The 18,242-nt window shown below is 38.1% G+C and overlaps 1 protein-coding gene across 1 annotated transcript; it reads right to left on the bottom strand.

Moving 5' to 3' along the window:
• Positions 1-1,622: 1,622 nt before the first annotated feature.
• LOC145483444 (glutamate carboxypeptidase 2-like) lies at positions 1,623-16,972 on the bottom strand. The gene is made up of 16 exons (XM_081461952.1): positions 16,483-16,972; positions 13,476-13,869; positions 12,870-13,056; positions 12,125-12,215; positions 11,639-11,725; positions 11,294-11,379; positions 10,531-10,623; positions 9,743-9,825; positions 8,712-8,775; positions 8,353-8,414; positions 7,594-7,676; positions 7,084-7,174; positions 5,579-5,801; positions 5,399-5,480; positions 4,402-4,494; positions 1,623-3,440 (listed from the first exon to the last, which is right to left on the bottom strand). Exons 1-16 carry the CDS (start codon positions 16,701-16,703, stop codon positions 3,251-3,253), a joined length of 2,130 nt encoding a protein of 709 aa, XP_081318078.1. The 5' UTR covers positions 16,704-16,972; the 3' UTR covers positions 1,623-3,250.
• Positions 16,973-18,242: the final 1,270 nt, after the last annotated feature.

The raw sequence follows: 18,242 nt of genomic DNA, 5'->3' as shown, positions 1-18,242 counted from the left end.
ATATCATGTCATGAGGCTGATATACTGAAATCTGATACAAGACCATAGGTATTTGCAGTGGCAATTAATCTCTTTACGTGTGACACCCGAAGAGGGAAATTTGTTCTTTTCTTTCCACGTATGTGCTTATTACTTAAAACTAATTATCAACATTTTCTCGTTGTGGTTTTTATAATGGTACTTTACTCCTAATGAACATACATTGAGTTCTCTCTCCAGATTGTTTGGTCTGATACTTTAATTTCTTCGCCGTAGCATAACGCGGACCCATAACTATAATACAAGGTTTGCTGCAAAACAGTCTTCTAATCCTCCAAAAGAAAGAACAAATTGCGAAATATTCAGTACACGATTTCAAGGGCCAACAGTATAGAATTCCATCAATGAAGATGTGAAATCGCAATTATCTTAGACATCTGACCATCGCTTTTCCCGGATAAAAATTCTGTCTTGCAATGTAAGAACTTTAGTCTGCTGGTAGTTAGCTTAACTTTGTTTATTTCCATTTTTTTTTATGTGTGTGTGTCTATTTTTGTTTGTTTTGTGTCTCTGACCTAAAAATGTAAAATATATTTTCTTTCTGAAGTTATTTTTGTTATTAATCTATAACATTGTAAGAAATTATTCCTAAATCGGGGGTTAAATAAAAGTTTTTTGTTGCTGCTGTTGTTGTTGTCATTGCTATTACGCAAAAAGGATTTAATAATGATTTAGTAAGGGTTTAGAAATGAAAAGAAAAACTGCTTTTCTGGTTAATTTAAATTTGTTTATTTGATAACAGCATATTTAAATACAGGTTAACACTTATTATAAATGACTGCTTTACATTGTGTAGTACCAGGAGCCATAATCGGGGACGGAGACCGCAAGTCTCGGGATTCGCGCGCACCTATGATATGGGACAATTTTTCTATTTTTAGAACAAATTGCGCCATCCTGACGTCATATATCCGCGCGGATTCACGCACATGTCAGGGGCTCTCGCGTGGATGTTGTCACGGTGCGTGATCAAATGGTGAGAGTTAGAGATTCTCTTGCGTATTTTTCACAGCGATGGCAGGGAATAAGGCACGGAATACGAACCAGGGCGCTTATATGTAGTTTAACGCTCTGAGCTAACGGAAAAGGTGGGTTTTTCAGGGTCGAAAACAAGACTTCAATCTCGCGCTGGGAATGAATAATAAGATCTGCTCACGCTAGTTGTAAGCTCACGCGTATGCTTAAGAATATAGCAAGAAAACTCTCTACTCTGGTAACGAGTTAATTTGTGAGTTTCTCAGACAATGTTTAATCATAACCAAAAGCTGTTTTGATGGTTTCTTATTGTCTCTGCTTGTTTGGTGAGTTTGCAAAGGTTTTTGAAAGGAAAGTCTGACGCGTACAATTAGCTCATTTGCATAGTGCAGCTCGTGCACTTTCAAGTCCGAGTCGGTGTTTTCAATTGTCAACAAATCTTGACAAAGACTTCTTTCGTTATCTTTTGTGTTGAGATGCTGCAACAAATTTCACGAATGCAAAAAAGCCTACTAACATCATGTGTGTTTCTTCAACATAAGCATAGTGGAGTTTTACACTGCGAAAATGAAAATAGACAAGGAGTTTTTACAATTCGATCAACAAAATCGAAATCGTTATTCCAAGTTGATTAAAGAAAGCGTCATCGTAACTTTGCTGATTGTTTCTGCTTTATTCACATATTTTCAGCTTAGCTTTTAATATGTTCTCAAACATTTATCAATCTTAAACATATTTAAAAACTATAGAGCTATTGTTTGAGTTCGATGTACGCTTTCACACGAAAGTGCGGCGGAAGTACAATTTGTCATGTTTACTGAATGTACAAGACACGCATCGGCGGGCGCTCTCATTCATCGACAACAGAGAATTTACTGGATTTTTACACGAATAAAACTGAGCAGTATCTACGGACGTAAAGTTATTGGGACTTGATGAAACATCAAGCGTTGCTTACAATTCAAGCGAAACTCAAACTAGCAATTATTTTGTTTTACTTTTCGGTCGCGATAGACTGACAAATTCCTCGCAAGCGTGTGGTAAGAGGAGCTAGGAAACTATGAAGTCCTGAAGCTCTGCTATATCTAAATATATCCAGCTAGTTTTTTGTTGTGTAATGGAAAAGCTGTTAATCTTCAACATATGTGAAATTTAAAGTGGAGTAATGTACAGCTCATGTGAAAGAAGCATCAGTCGGAACACAACTTGGTCAGCGATATATATAAGCTTACAGCGGAACATACCTAAATTCGACACTGTCTTACTTCACTCAAACTGGAGCAGCTTACGACGAAAATGTTTAAGCAAAATTCCAACAGACGTAAACGCGTTGAGTTGTGGGGCAAAAACATGAAACATTTCGGGAATTTCGGACGCCATTTCCCCCGCGCGACATCAGCAAAAATCCTCGCAGCATGCACGCGCGTGTGCCGCAGGTGATGGCGCAATTTGTTCTAAAAATAGAATGATTGTCCCATATCATGGGGACAACCCCAATACTTAAAATGGCGCGCGCTTACGGTCTCCGTCCCCGATTATGGCTCCTGCCTCTATTTGTTTCTCCCTCTTAGCGCATTGCCTTCCCGATGCGATTTACTTTCAATTCCATAGGGTAAGGTTTGTTGATGCCACGACACTAGATCAATCTGCACTGTTTCTTGGCAGAAAACGCGATAATGCTAGTCTACAACACAGACACATCAACCAGACAGAGTTCTGAACGCTGATGCACCGCTTGTACACTTATGCCGCGGCGTTTACACTCTGAAAACACATTAAATGTTTTCCGTCCACACCACGCCGGAGAAATTTAAAAACGCAACAATCGCTGGTCATGGGATTTGTGTTTGAGGAAAAATCGGGCAAAGAAATCACATGATTATCGTGACGTCATCGTTTTCGAAAATCTCCGTTTTCAAATTGCTTTCCGTACACCAATTGTACTCACTAAAAGTCAACGGAGGCGTTTTGAAATTTCGTCCCTTTGAAGAACGTTTTCGAAAAGCTCCGTTTTGGTGACGGATAATTTTGGACGGTAGGCATAACCGTAGAAATAAAGCTGCATTTTCAAATTTTCCTGGCGTAATGTGGACAGGGCCTTAGCACCTAACAGTTGTTGTTCGTTTCCACAACATTGTCTCGCAAGGAATAATTTCTCCATACAAAAAGGGCCCGTAGGTTATAAAACAGTTCTTGGCTTTGTTTAAAAATTTGTTGAAAGTATCCTCACTGAAGTTTAAGCCTCCTGAGGCCTTAAAACCGAAATAGCCGAGCGTACAGCGTGTATCACCACAGAAATCTGCTTCTTAACTCTCATCCAGTCTTTTTTCTTGCCACTGTTTGTCGCGATGTGAATAGTGTCTGTGATACCTGGAAACTTGCTGTCTGGTTTAGCTTCAAAATAACTTGGTGCAAGAACCACGTGTCTGATGACAAGAAGCAAGAGAGAACACTATACAATATAATTAGCAGATTTTTTTGCTAGATGATAAAAGAAATAGTCTAGTCAAAGAACACGTTTTATATTGGAAAGAAGACGTGCACAATAGGCCATTTCCAAATTACCTATAGCCTGAGGTTTCATTCACATGCCAAATAGACACATTTTTCATATGAATGGTTGTGCACCAGACCTCGCTTTGAAAAAGAGGCTTAGGGCAACTCGAAAATAGGCTATTGAGCAAGATCATCATTAGGAAAAATTTCACATTTTGTCTCAGACTACTGGCCAACAACGTTATCGATCTTTGCTGTTACACGTTAGCATAGAATCATGTTCAAAATGAAATCAAGAGGACAGATAACAGTTACCATATGATTTTATCGCAAATATATTTAGCTGGGTATCCAGACAGAATTATTTATAAAGAGATTATATTACGCTCCTTCACTCAGATCCTACAAGAAAAAAATTATCCCTTACGTTGTCGCTTTTTAAACCTAGCTAATGTTTGTAGTAAATTTATTTCCAGTCACTCTTGCGTTGTTTTCAGATTCCCCTCTGCTACTGATCAGCAATGAACAGAAAGGAAGCTACACGGTGGCGTCTGGGAACAGAATAGCTTTAAAACAAGAAAGTGGTACGCTTATTTTTACTTTAATCTGAGCCGGTCACTTGTGCCCTCGTGTGAGGGAACTTTATTGTGCTAACGGTGTGTACGTTTTACAATGTAAGCATACAAGATCTTATCACAAAAAACTCTCCAAAAGCTTTATTCTAAAAAGCTCAATTTTATTTATACAAGAGGTATGTATCAAAACCAGCTAAATTGATAACGGTCTCACAGAACACTTGAACACTTGACATTATTTAGCTGGTAAAGGCAGAAACATTTGCTATCCATTTACGGAAAAGCGCTTCGACAAAAGAAAGTTTCGCACACTTACCTTAAGAAAGGCATGCCAGGTACCCCCTCCTTGTTAATAAAAGCCCTATCTATTTGTAGTAAGCGATCATTTATCATTCTCACTTGTAATACACTAAGGAAAAAAAATCAAAATTTCGTTTAAGCCATATTGATTTTGATATAGAGCGCATATGATCGGCCGTATACTCAGCATCAGTTTTCTAGGAGCGGCTACTTGAACAACAGAGCTTGACGTGTTTTTAAATAACTATGTCATCGTTTCCAGTGTTGCTAGCCCCTGGAGAAAGTGACGTCACCCAACTTGCCCCACGCACCCTTTCTCAACCGCTACCCCAATCCCTCTCTGGTTGCAGACATTTTACTAGCTAAGTAATTTAATGTACCATGCACATCATCAGACGAAAACAAAAAAGAAAAAAACACTTTCTAATGTTGCTATAATCGGTTATGGTAATACTCCAATTTAAGCATCCGATCCCACGTGAAATTCGTAGGGCCATGAAATATTTTCTCAAATAAACACATGAATAAAGCACTGTTTCCAACTTGCGCTGCGACACATCGCGGCGACAAGTCGCCTCGTCTGCACTGCTGCTATGACAAGACACTTGTTCGATGCACACAAGCGAATTTGGAAGAGGGGAAAAATGAACTAGTTTCCAAATTTAAATAAGTGATGCTCCCTCATTGGTTGATTTAAATTTTGTCGCAGCGACTTGTCGCAAAAGCGTACACATGTTGCGACAAGGCTGCCTGCGCTTTTGTTGCTACGATATGTCGCACGAATTCAAACCAGTCTGAATTCGTGCGACAGATCGCAGCGACAAAATTCTGTCGCAGCTACAATGATTTTCACATGTCAGACGAGGCGATTTGTTGCAGCAACCTGTGGCGGCGACGTGCCGCAGCGATTTGTCCAACTGTGTGTCCCAGCTTTAAGGAGATTGTTGTCAGTCTGGCCCCTTTGTGTTTTTCTAACAGTAACGTAATTAAGATGTGATATATTTTCTACTTACTCTTTCTTTTCCTGTTTGCGTAAACACTTCTTAAACATTTTTGCAGTGGTCAGGAAATTTTGAGAGACGTTTAACAAAATGTCTGTTGACAAAGAAATAATTCAAATCAAAAAAGCAAGCAAAACAAAGAAAACTATCGATTTTACGTCATTTTAAACGAAATTGTTCCAAATGACATACCTAGTGAAATATTGTTTTCCTTTAAAATGCAACTGTAGCTTGTCGATAAATCAGTGCCAAACGTGCACAGGGCGTCTGCATAGCGAGTCACGTCAAACGGCACTAAAACTGAGCCTGCGATATCAAAGGTCATTTGTAGCCAAACTTGCGCAAGCGTCCTATAGTATTCAAAGGTGTCAGGGGTATCGTAGAGCGGGTGTTGTAGTGGGTAATTCAAAGAGTCCTGTTGAACAAAAGAAGTCTGCGTAAAACCACAGTTTCAGTATTATTATTATTATTATTATTATTATTATTATTATTATTATCTACTTTTGCTAAATAGCTCGGCCACAATACACCAGTCTTATTGGGCTCTTACACTTTTCCCGTTAGTTAGTTGGTTGTAATAGGATTCCGTACTTTCCAGTTTGGAGTCAGAGGTATTATTTTAACTCGATTATTCCAAAACTGAACTAGGACATATGGGTTATTGACCAAGTGTACACAGCAGAGACACGCAAGAAAAAAGAACGAAATCAATATCCAGCCATCTTGACCGAACAAGCTTGGTCAATAAAGGATTTGCTATACAAAAAAGGACACAAATTTCTTGCGGGGCACAGCGGGTAATCCCGAGGGGGCAAGATTGCCCCATCTTGCCCGCTCGGGTAGCCAATCACAGCGCAAGATTCGTCTCATCTTGCCCGCTCACGGAGCTAGCCATATAACAAGTTGCTGTATTAACTGTTGTTTTGAGCATTATCGAGACAATTTTAAACCAAATTGACAAATAATCTTGAAAGTGCCTGTATGGGATTTTTGGACGAACAATGTAACTATAACTGGTAATAAAACCCGAGAAATGTATTCCCTACCCAAGGCTCTCTTTCATCGAAGGACGCCAATAGAACCTAAAACTTGCAAGTTTTTCAAAAGAGACTATTATTGATAAAGCAGTCGAGACACTTGTTTTTTGGAAAATGACGCCTAAAATCTTAACCCCTTTCATGAATTTAGTAGAGGTGGTTTTCTAATACCCTTTATCCACAACATTATTCGGGTTATGGGAAACAAATCTGTCCCCAAGACACTCGACAATAGCATTTGACAAGCATTGACCCGTCTCAGCACTTCTGGCGCTCATTGAGGTTAAAAAGCTAGTATTGCTGACGTGATGTATCCTCGCAAGCACACCAGTTTTGCAATTTTAACCTAGAGCTAGAACTGTTTTCAGTTGGGCGGCGTAAAACCAAACCCAACGTAATCACTCTAGCTAGTCACAAAGGGGCCAATCAAAACTCGAAGCAATGTAGCAGACGCGAACTGCAGTTAAATGTGGGTGAACGAGTAACCATTGGTTTTGGTTTTACTTCTGAATCGTTAAAAAAAAAATTGGCGCGAGTTTTTCTTTTTTTTTTTTTAAGCCAATCGCGTAGCGTAGTAATGCAAAACCAATTACTTTCCGAATTCGACACTCAATTGAAAATACGCTCTATTCTTCGTCTCGTTGTTTATATAGAACTTACGTTATTAAGTTGATATGAAAGATCTGCACAAGGAACACCAATTCTGTATGCAAAAGGTGAGCAGCCACTCCCTCTGTTTATAGATAAGAGGCTGAAAGGCAGGAAGGTACCCTCAGTCTGAAATCTCAAATGACACTTCAAAAGTGCTTTAGTGATACCTATTCAATAAGAGAAATCAAGAGAGCGTCCTCTCCTGGTGATCAAATATTCATTTTAGTAGGTGAAGATGCTTGTGAAATAAACAGCCATAAGGTTGGGTACTGACAAATCATGATTATTTATTTATGCCACAAAACGCTTACGTATGAAATGCTCGGTGACACCTTCTGGAAGAATGGATGAATAAAGATTGTAGGAGAGTTGGAAATTTCTATTAGAGAATCCTATCTACGTATAATAATATCAGAAACTAACCTATTCTGAAAAAAAAAATTTCACAATGACAAATTAAAGCTGGCGTGTCAGCACTCATCGTCTAACATAGTCAAGCATAACTGTTATCAAGCATACCCGTGCTGTTTTCCTGTTTTATCAGGATTTGCGTCTTTCCAATCATCGTGCAACGTCCTTGATTTGTTCCGTGGTGAGGTCACCTGCCAAACAATAGAAAGGTGGGGAAGTTGCGGACCTACGATATCACGGAACAGATGTGAAGCCACTGCTGTATAATTTTTTTTGTTTTCTAAAGGCTATTTTAAAAGTCTGCGTAAAATGAAATAGTCTTGATTTTTTACAGGAATATCTTTTATTTTTCATTTATCCGTGGTAAAAAAGATGTATCAAACCTTCCAAAAGCAGCCTATTTCATGCTTTAAATTTCGAAGGGTATTTGGCACATGCTCATTCAGTCAGTATGCTGTATGCCGTTTGTCGCTTTTCTGCCCATAGGCTAGGACCAGTCGGCTTTTGCTCTGGAAATCGTAGGAAAAGAAAGAGACTGATAGCAGTCTATTTGGTTATGGCTGATTTTCATTTAACCGTTGTCTTTAACCCAGATTGCACAGTATTGCGATTACGGGCCTACTTGTAAAACAAATTACGGTAAGAGAGTTTGACAAATTAAGTGAGTAAATAACGAATGCAATATGCGTACTGTCTTGCGCACGTGCGTAATCACAGGGGTAAGTAAGTACTTTTGGAAGGTTTGTAGTCTAACGCACTGATTTGAAAAAACGCTTCTGCAAGGCAAAGCCTTTAATTGAGACCGACGCCCTGACATATGTAGTGTTAAAGTCTCATTTACCTCGGTCAGATACTCAGGTGACTCACCTTTTTCATGGCTTTAAGAACTGTTTTTTCCAATAGAGGGTTAGACGTCACGACAAATTGTCCTGTTTAACGAAACGTTATATTATTTGTTTCTTTTTTGAAAGCATTTAATGTACATCGCTTACCTCAAAAAATGTAAATGAGGTTCTAAACCTCAGAGAGAGATGTCTAAGATTACATGCATATTCTAGACTTCGAGCATTCACTTTCGTTTCCTCTTGTGCAACGCGAGAGCTATCCCATCCGATTTCGCTTCTCAGTTGTTGTCTTTCTTTTCCATCCGTTTGCTTAATAGGGGTTTTTTAGGTAGCTTTTTCAGAGGATCCGCGCAGCCTGTGGATAGATACATGTATTCGTACCTTGAACAGCACTGTCCGCGTTGATGTAGGCCACAGCACGGGTTTCAAGGATCCTCTCGTACTCCTTAAATACACACAAAACAATCTGGAGTAAAATTTATGCAACAACCTTATTTCTTCCGGTTTGAACTCGGAGAGGAGAGGGATGGGGGACACCGAAGCAGTTTTCCTCAGACTTTTGAGAAGATAAGACCACAATTGGTGGGAATGTAGTAATATTCTTCCATTCAGGAAGAGCAACAGCCAGCTCAGAGAAAAGCTAATGGTATATTGAGTAGAAAAGAAATGTAGGAATAATGAAACTCCAAGAGAGTCAGTGTATCGATAGTCAACCATTTTTATGGTGCAAAATTCCAAACAAAAAGCGTTCAACTGAATACATTGTACCTTCTAATAATGAAAAAATAATAATAAACTAATATTTTAAGAGGTGGCCTCCAATCACCTAGAGGTGGTTTTCAGGAGGATCCTCTAAAAAAATAAAAGTCTAAAATATACATTAAATGTGAATTGATTACACTTCTCTTGGTATTTTCTGAAATATTGAGTCGGTAGCATGGTATAGCAACGCACGTTTTTGTACAAATATCTACTTTGCCTTTGCGAGCAAGGCGACTAAAATGCACCATTTCTTCAGAAAGGCTGGTTTAAAATAGCGACAACGTAGACGTGAGCGTAAGCATAGGAAGAACGAACACGCTCATTTTCACAACAAATCCTCAAGAGAACTTTCAAAACATCACGCGTGCCCATAAATCACGAAAAACACTCGCGTTTATACGATTTCCTAGTACTACCAATCACTGCGGCATAACCATCGGCTCAAGAGCAAAAAACGAACTCGTCACATCTTCCTGTGCTTGTAATTTTGATCGTGCTCATGCTCTTAGAGCGATCATGCTCAGTTGGGTTTTTCAGGGAACTGAAGATGGACACAATAGTGGAGTCACAATTCTATACATGCCGATATTTCATGCTTAAATAAAACAGTGCAAGTATGGCTGAAGCTATGAATGAAAATTAAAATGCACCTCAATCCACTCTACAGTCCCTATGTTTCCGTATTCACCTGCTCCCCAGCTACAGAGTTTTATACTTCTCCGTGGAAACCATCCTAGAAAGAAAACCAGAGAAAATAAACTATCACTTATCTTAATTTTTTAGCTGCATTATGTTAGAGACACTTGCTTACACGTTTTAAGAAGGAGACACTTGCTTAAACGTTTTAAGAAGGCAATCACAACAAAAATAACCTTTAAACAACAACAATAATCTCTATTTTTCTTTGTTTTCGACCACAGAAGGCGATCTTGAAAAATCAGCCCACATTTCGTCTGTCGTTGAAACTGCACGCGTATTTCTTTCTCTCACAAGCATTGTTTGCTTTATTTCTACCTCATAGCTGTTTTCATGCCTTACTGTGTTTTATTGTTGTTGTTTTGCTTATTTTTTGTTTTGTTTTGATGAGCTTTTAATTACTTTTTTTCCCATGAAAAGATTTCCTTCGATTTGAAAGTAATCCAGTACACGGCGTTATATATCATGATCAGGTCTTCCGATAAAGTCAATAAGTTCTCACATGAGACTATCCTGCTAACATTAGCGGCTGCCGAAATAGATCGGAAAAGACGATATACGGCTATGTTCTATGCGAGAACAAATAAACTAGAAAATGGCAAAACCCATCATCGGATTCATTAGAAGCGCTCAAAAAGCCTGAAAAACTCTGAACGACGGGTATTGTGGTTGCATTGTAAAGGTGTTTTTAGAATAAAAATATTTTCTCTAATGCTATTTAACAGGCGATGCACAACAGCACCTTTCTTCCGTATGGACAGTAAAATTCTGGCGATCTCCATGACAAGGGCAGTTCCACCAGACGGACGGCGGCTTCCAAGTAAAACGTACCGATCTGTTAAGATATTTGTTGAATATTCCGTTAAGTTTTCAATGATTCCAATATCTTCTTAATTTTAACCACGCATTTTGTTAGTTCTAAGAAGATGGTCGTTACTAAAGATGGAAGATGTTTTGTTGTTTTACTTTACTTCGTCACCTATCTTCTTATGTATGAAGTAAATTAGTACATTTGGCGACTTTTTTCATTGACTTGTTTGAAAAAGAAATATTTCGTTGACTCAAAGTAAGAGAAAAGCAAGCTGCAGAAAAAACCACAAGGTAAGTACAAAGAATTAATGTTTCTTTCACCAAAATTGAAATTCTCACGGTAGTAGTTGAAATGTGAGAAAGAAGTATAGTTGTAGAGAAATAAAATGTACCATGTATGTAACTTACATGTTTATGCAACTTATCTATAATAAAAAAAGAGCATTGTAATTAGCCAACTGTAATTTAATGAGCGTGATTGTATTGTAATATATGTATTGAGAATAATACATGTATAAATAGTGCAAGTAGTAAGTATAGTGTGAGTGTAAATGAAAGTATAATATAAGTACCGTAGTAGTGTAAGTGTTCGTCCTGTAAATAAATTTGCATTAAAAAAAAAAATTGAAATTCTGTTACGTCTCCCCTAAATCTCTGTCGTTAACTAAAGTAATGAAAAGACTTTCTTTTCTCACCTGGCTCTATTTTTCCTTTGATAGTTCCCACAACATCACAAACAGTTCGTTTAACAAAGGAAAGACTCACATTTACGGTAATGTTTCTGTGGTAGAATCAAAATTATACATAATGAGTTATTGACCAGACGTGAGGTCAATATGGCTGGATATTGGCCATGCACGCTGTTTTTTTTTTTTGTTTTTTTTTGTTTTTTTTCCTCGTGTTTGATGAACGAGATGGAGTCGAGGTACATAAACTCGCAACAAAAAGAACGAGACCTTGACCGAAGAAGCTTGGTCATGAAAGGATTTATTATATGGAAAAAGAACAATATTTTCACTCGTCAGTTTACGTCAACATACCTTGGGTCACTTGGGTCCATCTGTATTCCATATGAAAAACCCAGATTACCCTGCCAGTCTTGGGGCGCATGGGTATGGTTCAACATTCTATTTTTAACAGATTATAATAACAGAATAGGTTATTAAAATAAGTAACTCGTTTTTCACCATGAAAAATTAAACCAGTGTAACATTGTAGTAAGTTCTTCGAAATTATTTTTGATGTGACCTCGTGTGGATATTTGCTTTGTTTCCTAATGCTTTGCATCCTCTTCCGCCCTTTCCTTTGTGGCTTGCTTTACAGTCTACGATAACTAGGACCGATGGATCTTCTTAATTTTCAGACCATATGTTCCACTGTAAGTGAGTATTTACACGAGGACAAAACGAGACCCGTCTGATTGAAAGCATCATTCTGAGCAATGCAAGGCAATTGCTTGCAAACCCTACACACAGTTAGAAGCTATAGTGTTAAAGTTTCTAATTTTGAGCAAAACAATACCTTACCTTAGTAATGTCTCAGCGTCTCTGCGTGATATCGGCTGAACAGGAATCTTGGGTAGTGGAATATCATCTAATGACTCTCTATATATTCCAGCTTATAAATGTATAACGAACAATTCAATATCATCAAAAAAGTTGTATATAAAGAGTTTTGCAAACTTTCTATCGACAATATCTAAGAATTTATGATGGAGTTTAAGTGAGTAAATCTTCCATATAGGCCTTATTCTGAAGGTAATCATTTGGCTCAAACTACTATCTTAGACATACTGCAGAAGATTTGTGACACATCTTTTACTCCTGACACCCAGGATTGTCCAGAGAGACAGAGGGGGGGGGGGGGGGGAAGAATAGTGCCCTGTCGGATAATATTACGATGTGCGTTACGTGGAAGTTGTTGTTGTTGTTGTTGTTGTTGTTGTTATTGTTGTTTTATTTCACGACGAAATTGTGTGTAAAGCCGCTTGGGCAATTCGGGTAAGCCAAAGCCGTGTCACAGGATTGGCTATTTCTAGACCCGGAATGACCGAAACCGGGAGTGTTTAAACTTTTTCTGTAAATATAATCAAGATCCAACAAATTGTTTCAGTTTTTATCGAAAACACAAAATACTAAAGGAAATAGTTTGATATGATACCTAACAAGGAGAACTTGTGAATAGAGGAAGCTAAATGGCTTAAACGTTACTTGATATAAGTCTTCCTTTAATGTTTGCTAGTACCGGCTGTCCACACGGACATTGACTCACTTGTGGCTGGGTAGCCAGGCGTTAACGGGTCTCCTCTGTTTACCCATAAGCCTCCACTGTGTACTTCATTACTGGGGTACCATTCAATGATTTCCGATAAGTTCCTAATTGTGTCTTGACTAGCATAGTCAGCGGGATCGACGTACAGCAAGAGTCCTTTAGCATTCCATTTTTGAGCATTCACAACCTGTTTGATAAGGAGAAAATGATAAACTGAAATGTTTTGCTTTTGTACAAAAAAAACCCCAAAAAACCTGGACTTTCTCGTTACTTTGACATGAAGGCCTGACCTGTTAATCTAGTTCCCAGATCTCTTTTGGACGATCCGAGATTGAGATTTCTGATCTGTTAAAATACTATGTTATTATATACGACGAAATTTTGCAGAATCTGCAGATTGTAGATGATGACAGTTGCCTAAATCTCCTTTATGTTGCCGCAGGTGTAAATAGGGTTGCTTAAAATTAAAGTGATAAAATAATTCAATTTTGAACATTTTTTTTTAGGAATGATGTTTGAAAAGTGAAGTTTGAACCCTCCCTGGTATTTCTGTTAAAACTGAACAGAGTAGGGTTGACAAATAAAACAGGAAAATTCAGCCTGTACCTTATTTTCTTCAAAGATTCTTCCGTATCTTGCTATTACAATCTTTCCTCTACATGATACGTTACTAGCATCTAAGTACTTGAAATCACTGTCCCTTCCATAATTGACATATATCAGTTTACCCGTTGCCACGCCAGACGCAGACTGGGCGCTAAAAGGAACGGTGGTCTTTAAGGCATCATCTGTTCCTGTTAAGGACTTTAAAATTGATGAATAAACCGCTGCTCCTTTGTTATCAGTCAATGTCAGTACGCTAGGCCTCTTGGGATGGGGGAGTAGAACTTCATAACGCTTTAACTGTACAGTTTCAAGCCCGAGAGAATTCCACTCCTTCTTGATGTACAGCGCTTGCGAACAAGTGTCGTTTGCCTCACTTGTTTGATTTGCAAAATACCTAACAAGAGTCACACATTAGCTCAAATACTGAACTCTTTAAACACACAGTATAATATTTCATACCATGCCATCGAAAATACAGCCAATCAGAATACAGGAAAGCTGTTGCATATTCGACGGTGTTACACCCAGCCTTCCCATCATGCGCCGCGCGTGTGTCGCATTGCTTGTCTTAGCCACTGCATTTTCTATGGCATGGTATGAAATAGTTATACAACGTTCTCTCGTGGTATATACCATGGAATGTCCCACTTGTCAATTGTATTTTCTCGAAAGGCTCATGTGTATACCAACAATATTCAAATGACTCCTAGGACATTTCACGGTAAACCACCCGAAAGCTAGTATGTTGTAATCAGCATATGTACATATAGGAATTATTGACACGAATATGTAGAATTATATACGTATTTCACGAAGCTTAGCTGAAGCCATTTAGAGAAAAATTAAAGGAAGCCACGCGCAGTAAGCAGAATTTCGTCAGCCTGAAGATGGCTCCTTCGAGTTAGTTTAAGACAAAGTAACATTTATCTTTAACGAAATTTGTCAGTTTGGACTGACAAAAGCATGTTTTAAACATGTTTACATGCGAGCCAGCGCAAGATAAAAAATTCGCTACTTCCTGTACGCCTGGCTCTCTTTTTGGATTGAGGACTTTGTTTTCTTGAGTGATCTTGTTGCTCTGGATGGTCCAAATTTTGCGATGGAGCTGTAGAATTCCATTGTAAAAGACAACATTCGTTAAAGGCAATAGACTGATGGGCGAAAGCATGTGTCTTTTAATTTTTTCAACCTGACAAGGTTTTAACTTCTTTTAAAAGCAATTGATGAGACCAGAAATTGTCTTTTGTCAATTTGAACTACTGTAGTCGACTTAGATACCCAGTTAGTTTTACACTGAATAGTGAGGATGTGTAAAAGATAACTGGTCGCTGTAGTTGAAAGTATCCTGTTGTTAAGCGTCGCTTCCTCGCAGTTTTTGCAGCATGCTCATTGAATTGGAAATTTTTATAACGGTATCATGTCCTATTCCTGTAAAATTACCTTTCTTAATAATTCCTCTACCAAACTTCCTTGTCACAAAAAATGTCAGTTTCTAAATTATGGCACCGGAAAATTTTATTTTTGTCTCAATACGTTTTGTGAAGTAAATTGAAATTGGATGTCTCCATGATTGCGTTGCCTGCATAGATGGAGGTGCCTGATCTTGCTGTAACTTTTTCATATTCTAATTATAGCCTCGGCTTTCCTGGTTGTCGTACATCAGGCCTTAGTGTCTGCGTTCTTAATGACCGACAAAACATAGCTCTCCTCATTGAGTTTCTATTATAATTAATGTCCTTCATTTTCGGCTGCAAGAGAACCTGCCGATCCAGACTTGGCCTGTACGGCCACAGCAGGCGCCACAACTCAACCATAAACTGATTCATGGCGTAGAGTTCTATTGTCCCCCGAGACAGACGGACGCCAACAACAAGAGGAAAAAATCCCTGAAGAGGTCCAATCTGTTATGAACCAACGTCGTCACTGTGTTAAAAACTATCATCGGATACCTCTTAGACTTTTGATGATCTGTTATACGGGCATAACACCTTTAACTTGCTTAAAAATACAGATACACAAAAAAATATGTGTTCGAGTGCATTGTTTATCAACCTGATTCTTTCCGAAAAACGAAAACATATTCGTTGAAGATGGGATTTTTACACAATTTAAGCGCTTACTCGCTTCAGAATTAGTTGCTGAAATTTCAGCATTTCTGTTATAATATTATCCTCAAAAATGCTATTAACTGGGCACATATTGAAGTCAGCGGTGACACAGAAACGAAAGTAAGAAATAATTGTTAAAATGTCTGTCAATAATTTGCCCGACCACCGCAAATGAAAAACGAAATTAGCAACACCAATGTTTGCATTTAGCTTGATCTTATACGATAAAAGTCATTCAAATTTACCGCAAAGACTTAAGCTCAATTGCTGATTTTCCTTAAAATTAATACTTCTTCTAACTTTTCCTTTTATTTTCTTTAGGCCACTAAGCAATAACTGTTCAAACCGAATATCTTTAACTGTGTCAAGAAATATGACATCTGCAATTCAATAGTGTGTCTTGAAAATGTTCCGTGGTGTCGCCAGTGTGCTTAATCCCGATGTAAACAAATGAAAAATTATTCATTGATAAAGATATCTGAACCAGCACGATAGTCAAGTTTTGTTCTTCCTTTTGGGTGCGAAAATCGCCAAGCCGAGAGGCTATAGTTTAAAAATGCTCATTAGCATCGCATCTGAAAGTCATTCTTAACATCCAGCTTGTCATCGAAGGAAAATGATAATTAAAATGAACTCGCTTCAGGCAATTTTAACAGGGACGAGAAAGTAAACTATATAATCTTGCTAATCTGAGGGATATGGGATGTTAACATCTTCAAAATAGAAACTTGAATGTTTAATATTAGAGCTTCACTTTTATTAAATCGCTACTGACAGATTATTTGTAAGGTAAAGATCGCTGTTGTTCGTGGTGCTAAAACTAGCTAAAACATGACGCGAATAAAGCGACACTCAATGCCATGTTTCTACTTACCGTGTGTATACAAAAGGATACTCACCTTAAATAATGGCGGATCTTTTGTCCCAAAACGAGCTCTAAAGCTTGTTGCTCTAACAATCTCCCGGATGTGTCATCATCGTCTGCGTTTTTCGCGCCACAACAGCTTTTGTCTTCAACACGCGGGCACCCAAAAAAACCGCTGATGAACCCAATGATGAAAACAAACAAAATAAAAGAAACAAAACCTAACAGGAACTTCTTTTGCACTGACATTCCCATTAATGGTGTGGTGGTAAAACCACCGGCTCAGTCGAACCAACTACATATCTCTCATTATGTTCTGTTCTCCTTGATATGGAAATTTTTGTTTAAAGTGAGTCCAGTGTCAACACAGAGATCTGGCATCTGTAAACACGCTGGTTGACACTCGATGCTTCAGCTGCCGTGAAGCTGTTGAATTCTACTGGCGGATCTCAAGCTGTTTGATTATATAGCTCCTTCATATCGCGCAGAACTGTCATATTCTTAAAATATGATATCTTTGTGGGCCGGGCTTCGTAATTGTGTACCGCAATTACGTATTTCGTCTATTTCACTGTTTACTAATGAGCGCTTCAATCACCAAATGTATAAAAATTATTACAAAGTCATTCGTTGATCGAGAGAACAAAGGCGTTGTGAATTTAATTTAAAGTTCAAATATGTTTTGCATCGTCTCGTCAACGTTGTCTCCAAGAGCAACAAAACGTATTAAAGTCTATGGGTCAAAGGAAGAAGCTGCATGAGAATCCGACTGTTTTTGTTTCAATGTTTCTTGTTGTAACCGAAAGACCCTGGAACAGGGCAAAAACAACCTTTGCTTACGTGCGTCGCTTGTTAAAAGATTTACTACCATGTTCCATTACAATTCATGGGTTACCATGGTTCACTGCATGCGTATGAAAGGCACTACCTCATGTTTAAAAACCCCACATTTTTTATATAAAAGGGCCATGAATAATATCAGTCTCATAAAGAATTTATGAGGAGGCTGGCTCATCCACTACATGCGTACTTCCTCAAGTCTCAAACTAGAAGGTCAAGATTAGCACGAAAAGCAAATATTTTGAGTTTCTAATGACAAATAAAAACCATTTTCACTTTTATTTTACTTGAAAGCTAGCTAGACAGACAGGAAGCCTTTAAAAGGTATTAACAATTAACCTTCATTCTCTCCAAAATGCTCTTGGCACAAAGAGAAAAACAAAAACAGACTACATTGGCCAGAATGTTTATAATCCACGGTATCAATGCACACACAATTGTTCAGAGTGTCTCACAACTTTTCCATCTTTTTCGTCAAGGTCAGCTTCCCGACAATGGTTATACATAATGCAGATGTTACATATAATGCAAGCTTTTTCAAGACCTCTTAAATATCTTGTTTAAATAAATTGAAATATGATGAAACAAATTTCGCGATAAAACGTTTCCTAAGGTTGCCCTCGATGATATACTTTCCTGAAGAATTTTTGAGACAGTTATTTTCTCAGCCTTTCCATCATTTAATTAGTTTTATATGTGGAGATTACAAAGGAGGCACGCTGATAAATTGTTTGACGTGTGGGGCTGGCTTGTTATGGAGATTTGCGATAGTGGGGCGGAAGATTAAAAATATGTATTTTTTATTTGGTTATAAAACAGTGCAAAACTTGTTCCCTATCATCGCAAGTCTTCGTAACCTCACAGCCTCGTCTTTTAGCCGGTAACCAATGCAGTGAGAAAAACGTTTCTTATTGAACAGAAGGAATTTAGTGTAATCATGTAATGTGAACTTCG

The sequence above is a fragment of the Orbicella franksi genome, chromosome 4 (assembly GCF_964199315.1).
Source record: "Orbicella franksi chromosome 4, jaOrbFran1.1, whole genome shotgun sequence".
Taxonomy (NCBI): Eukaryota; Metazoa; Cnidaria; class Anthozoa; order Scleractinia; family Merulinidae; genus Orbicella; species Orbicella franksi.
The sequence above is the reverse complement of the archived record's forward strand: the minus strand, read 5'-3'. Positions and strand labels throughout refer to the sequence as shown.

Bases quoted from the DNA above. Each gene is read 5' to 3' on its own strand.
- LOC145483444 (XM_081461952.1), bottom strand. From the start codon at position 16,703: ATGGGAATGTCAGTGCAAAAGAAGTTCCTGTTAGGTTTTGTTTCTTTT. The intron at 7,677-8,352 runs GTGAGTCACCTG...ATTGTTTGGCAG, and splicing joins TTCTTAAAGCCATGAAAAAG to GTGACCTCACCACGGAACAA. The intron at 4,495-5,398 runs GTAAGTAGAAAA...TTTTTTCCTTAG, and splicing joins CGCAAACAGGAAAAGAAAGA to TGTATTACAAGTGAGAATGA.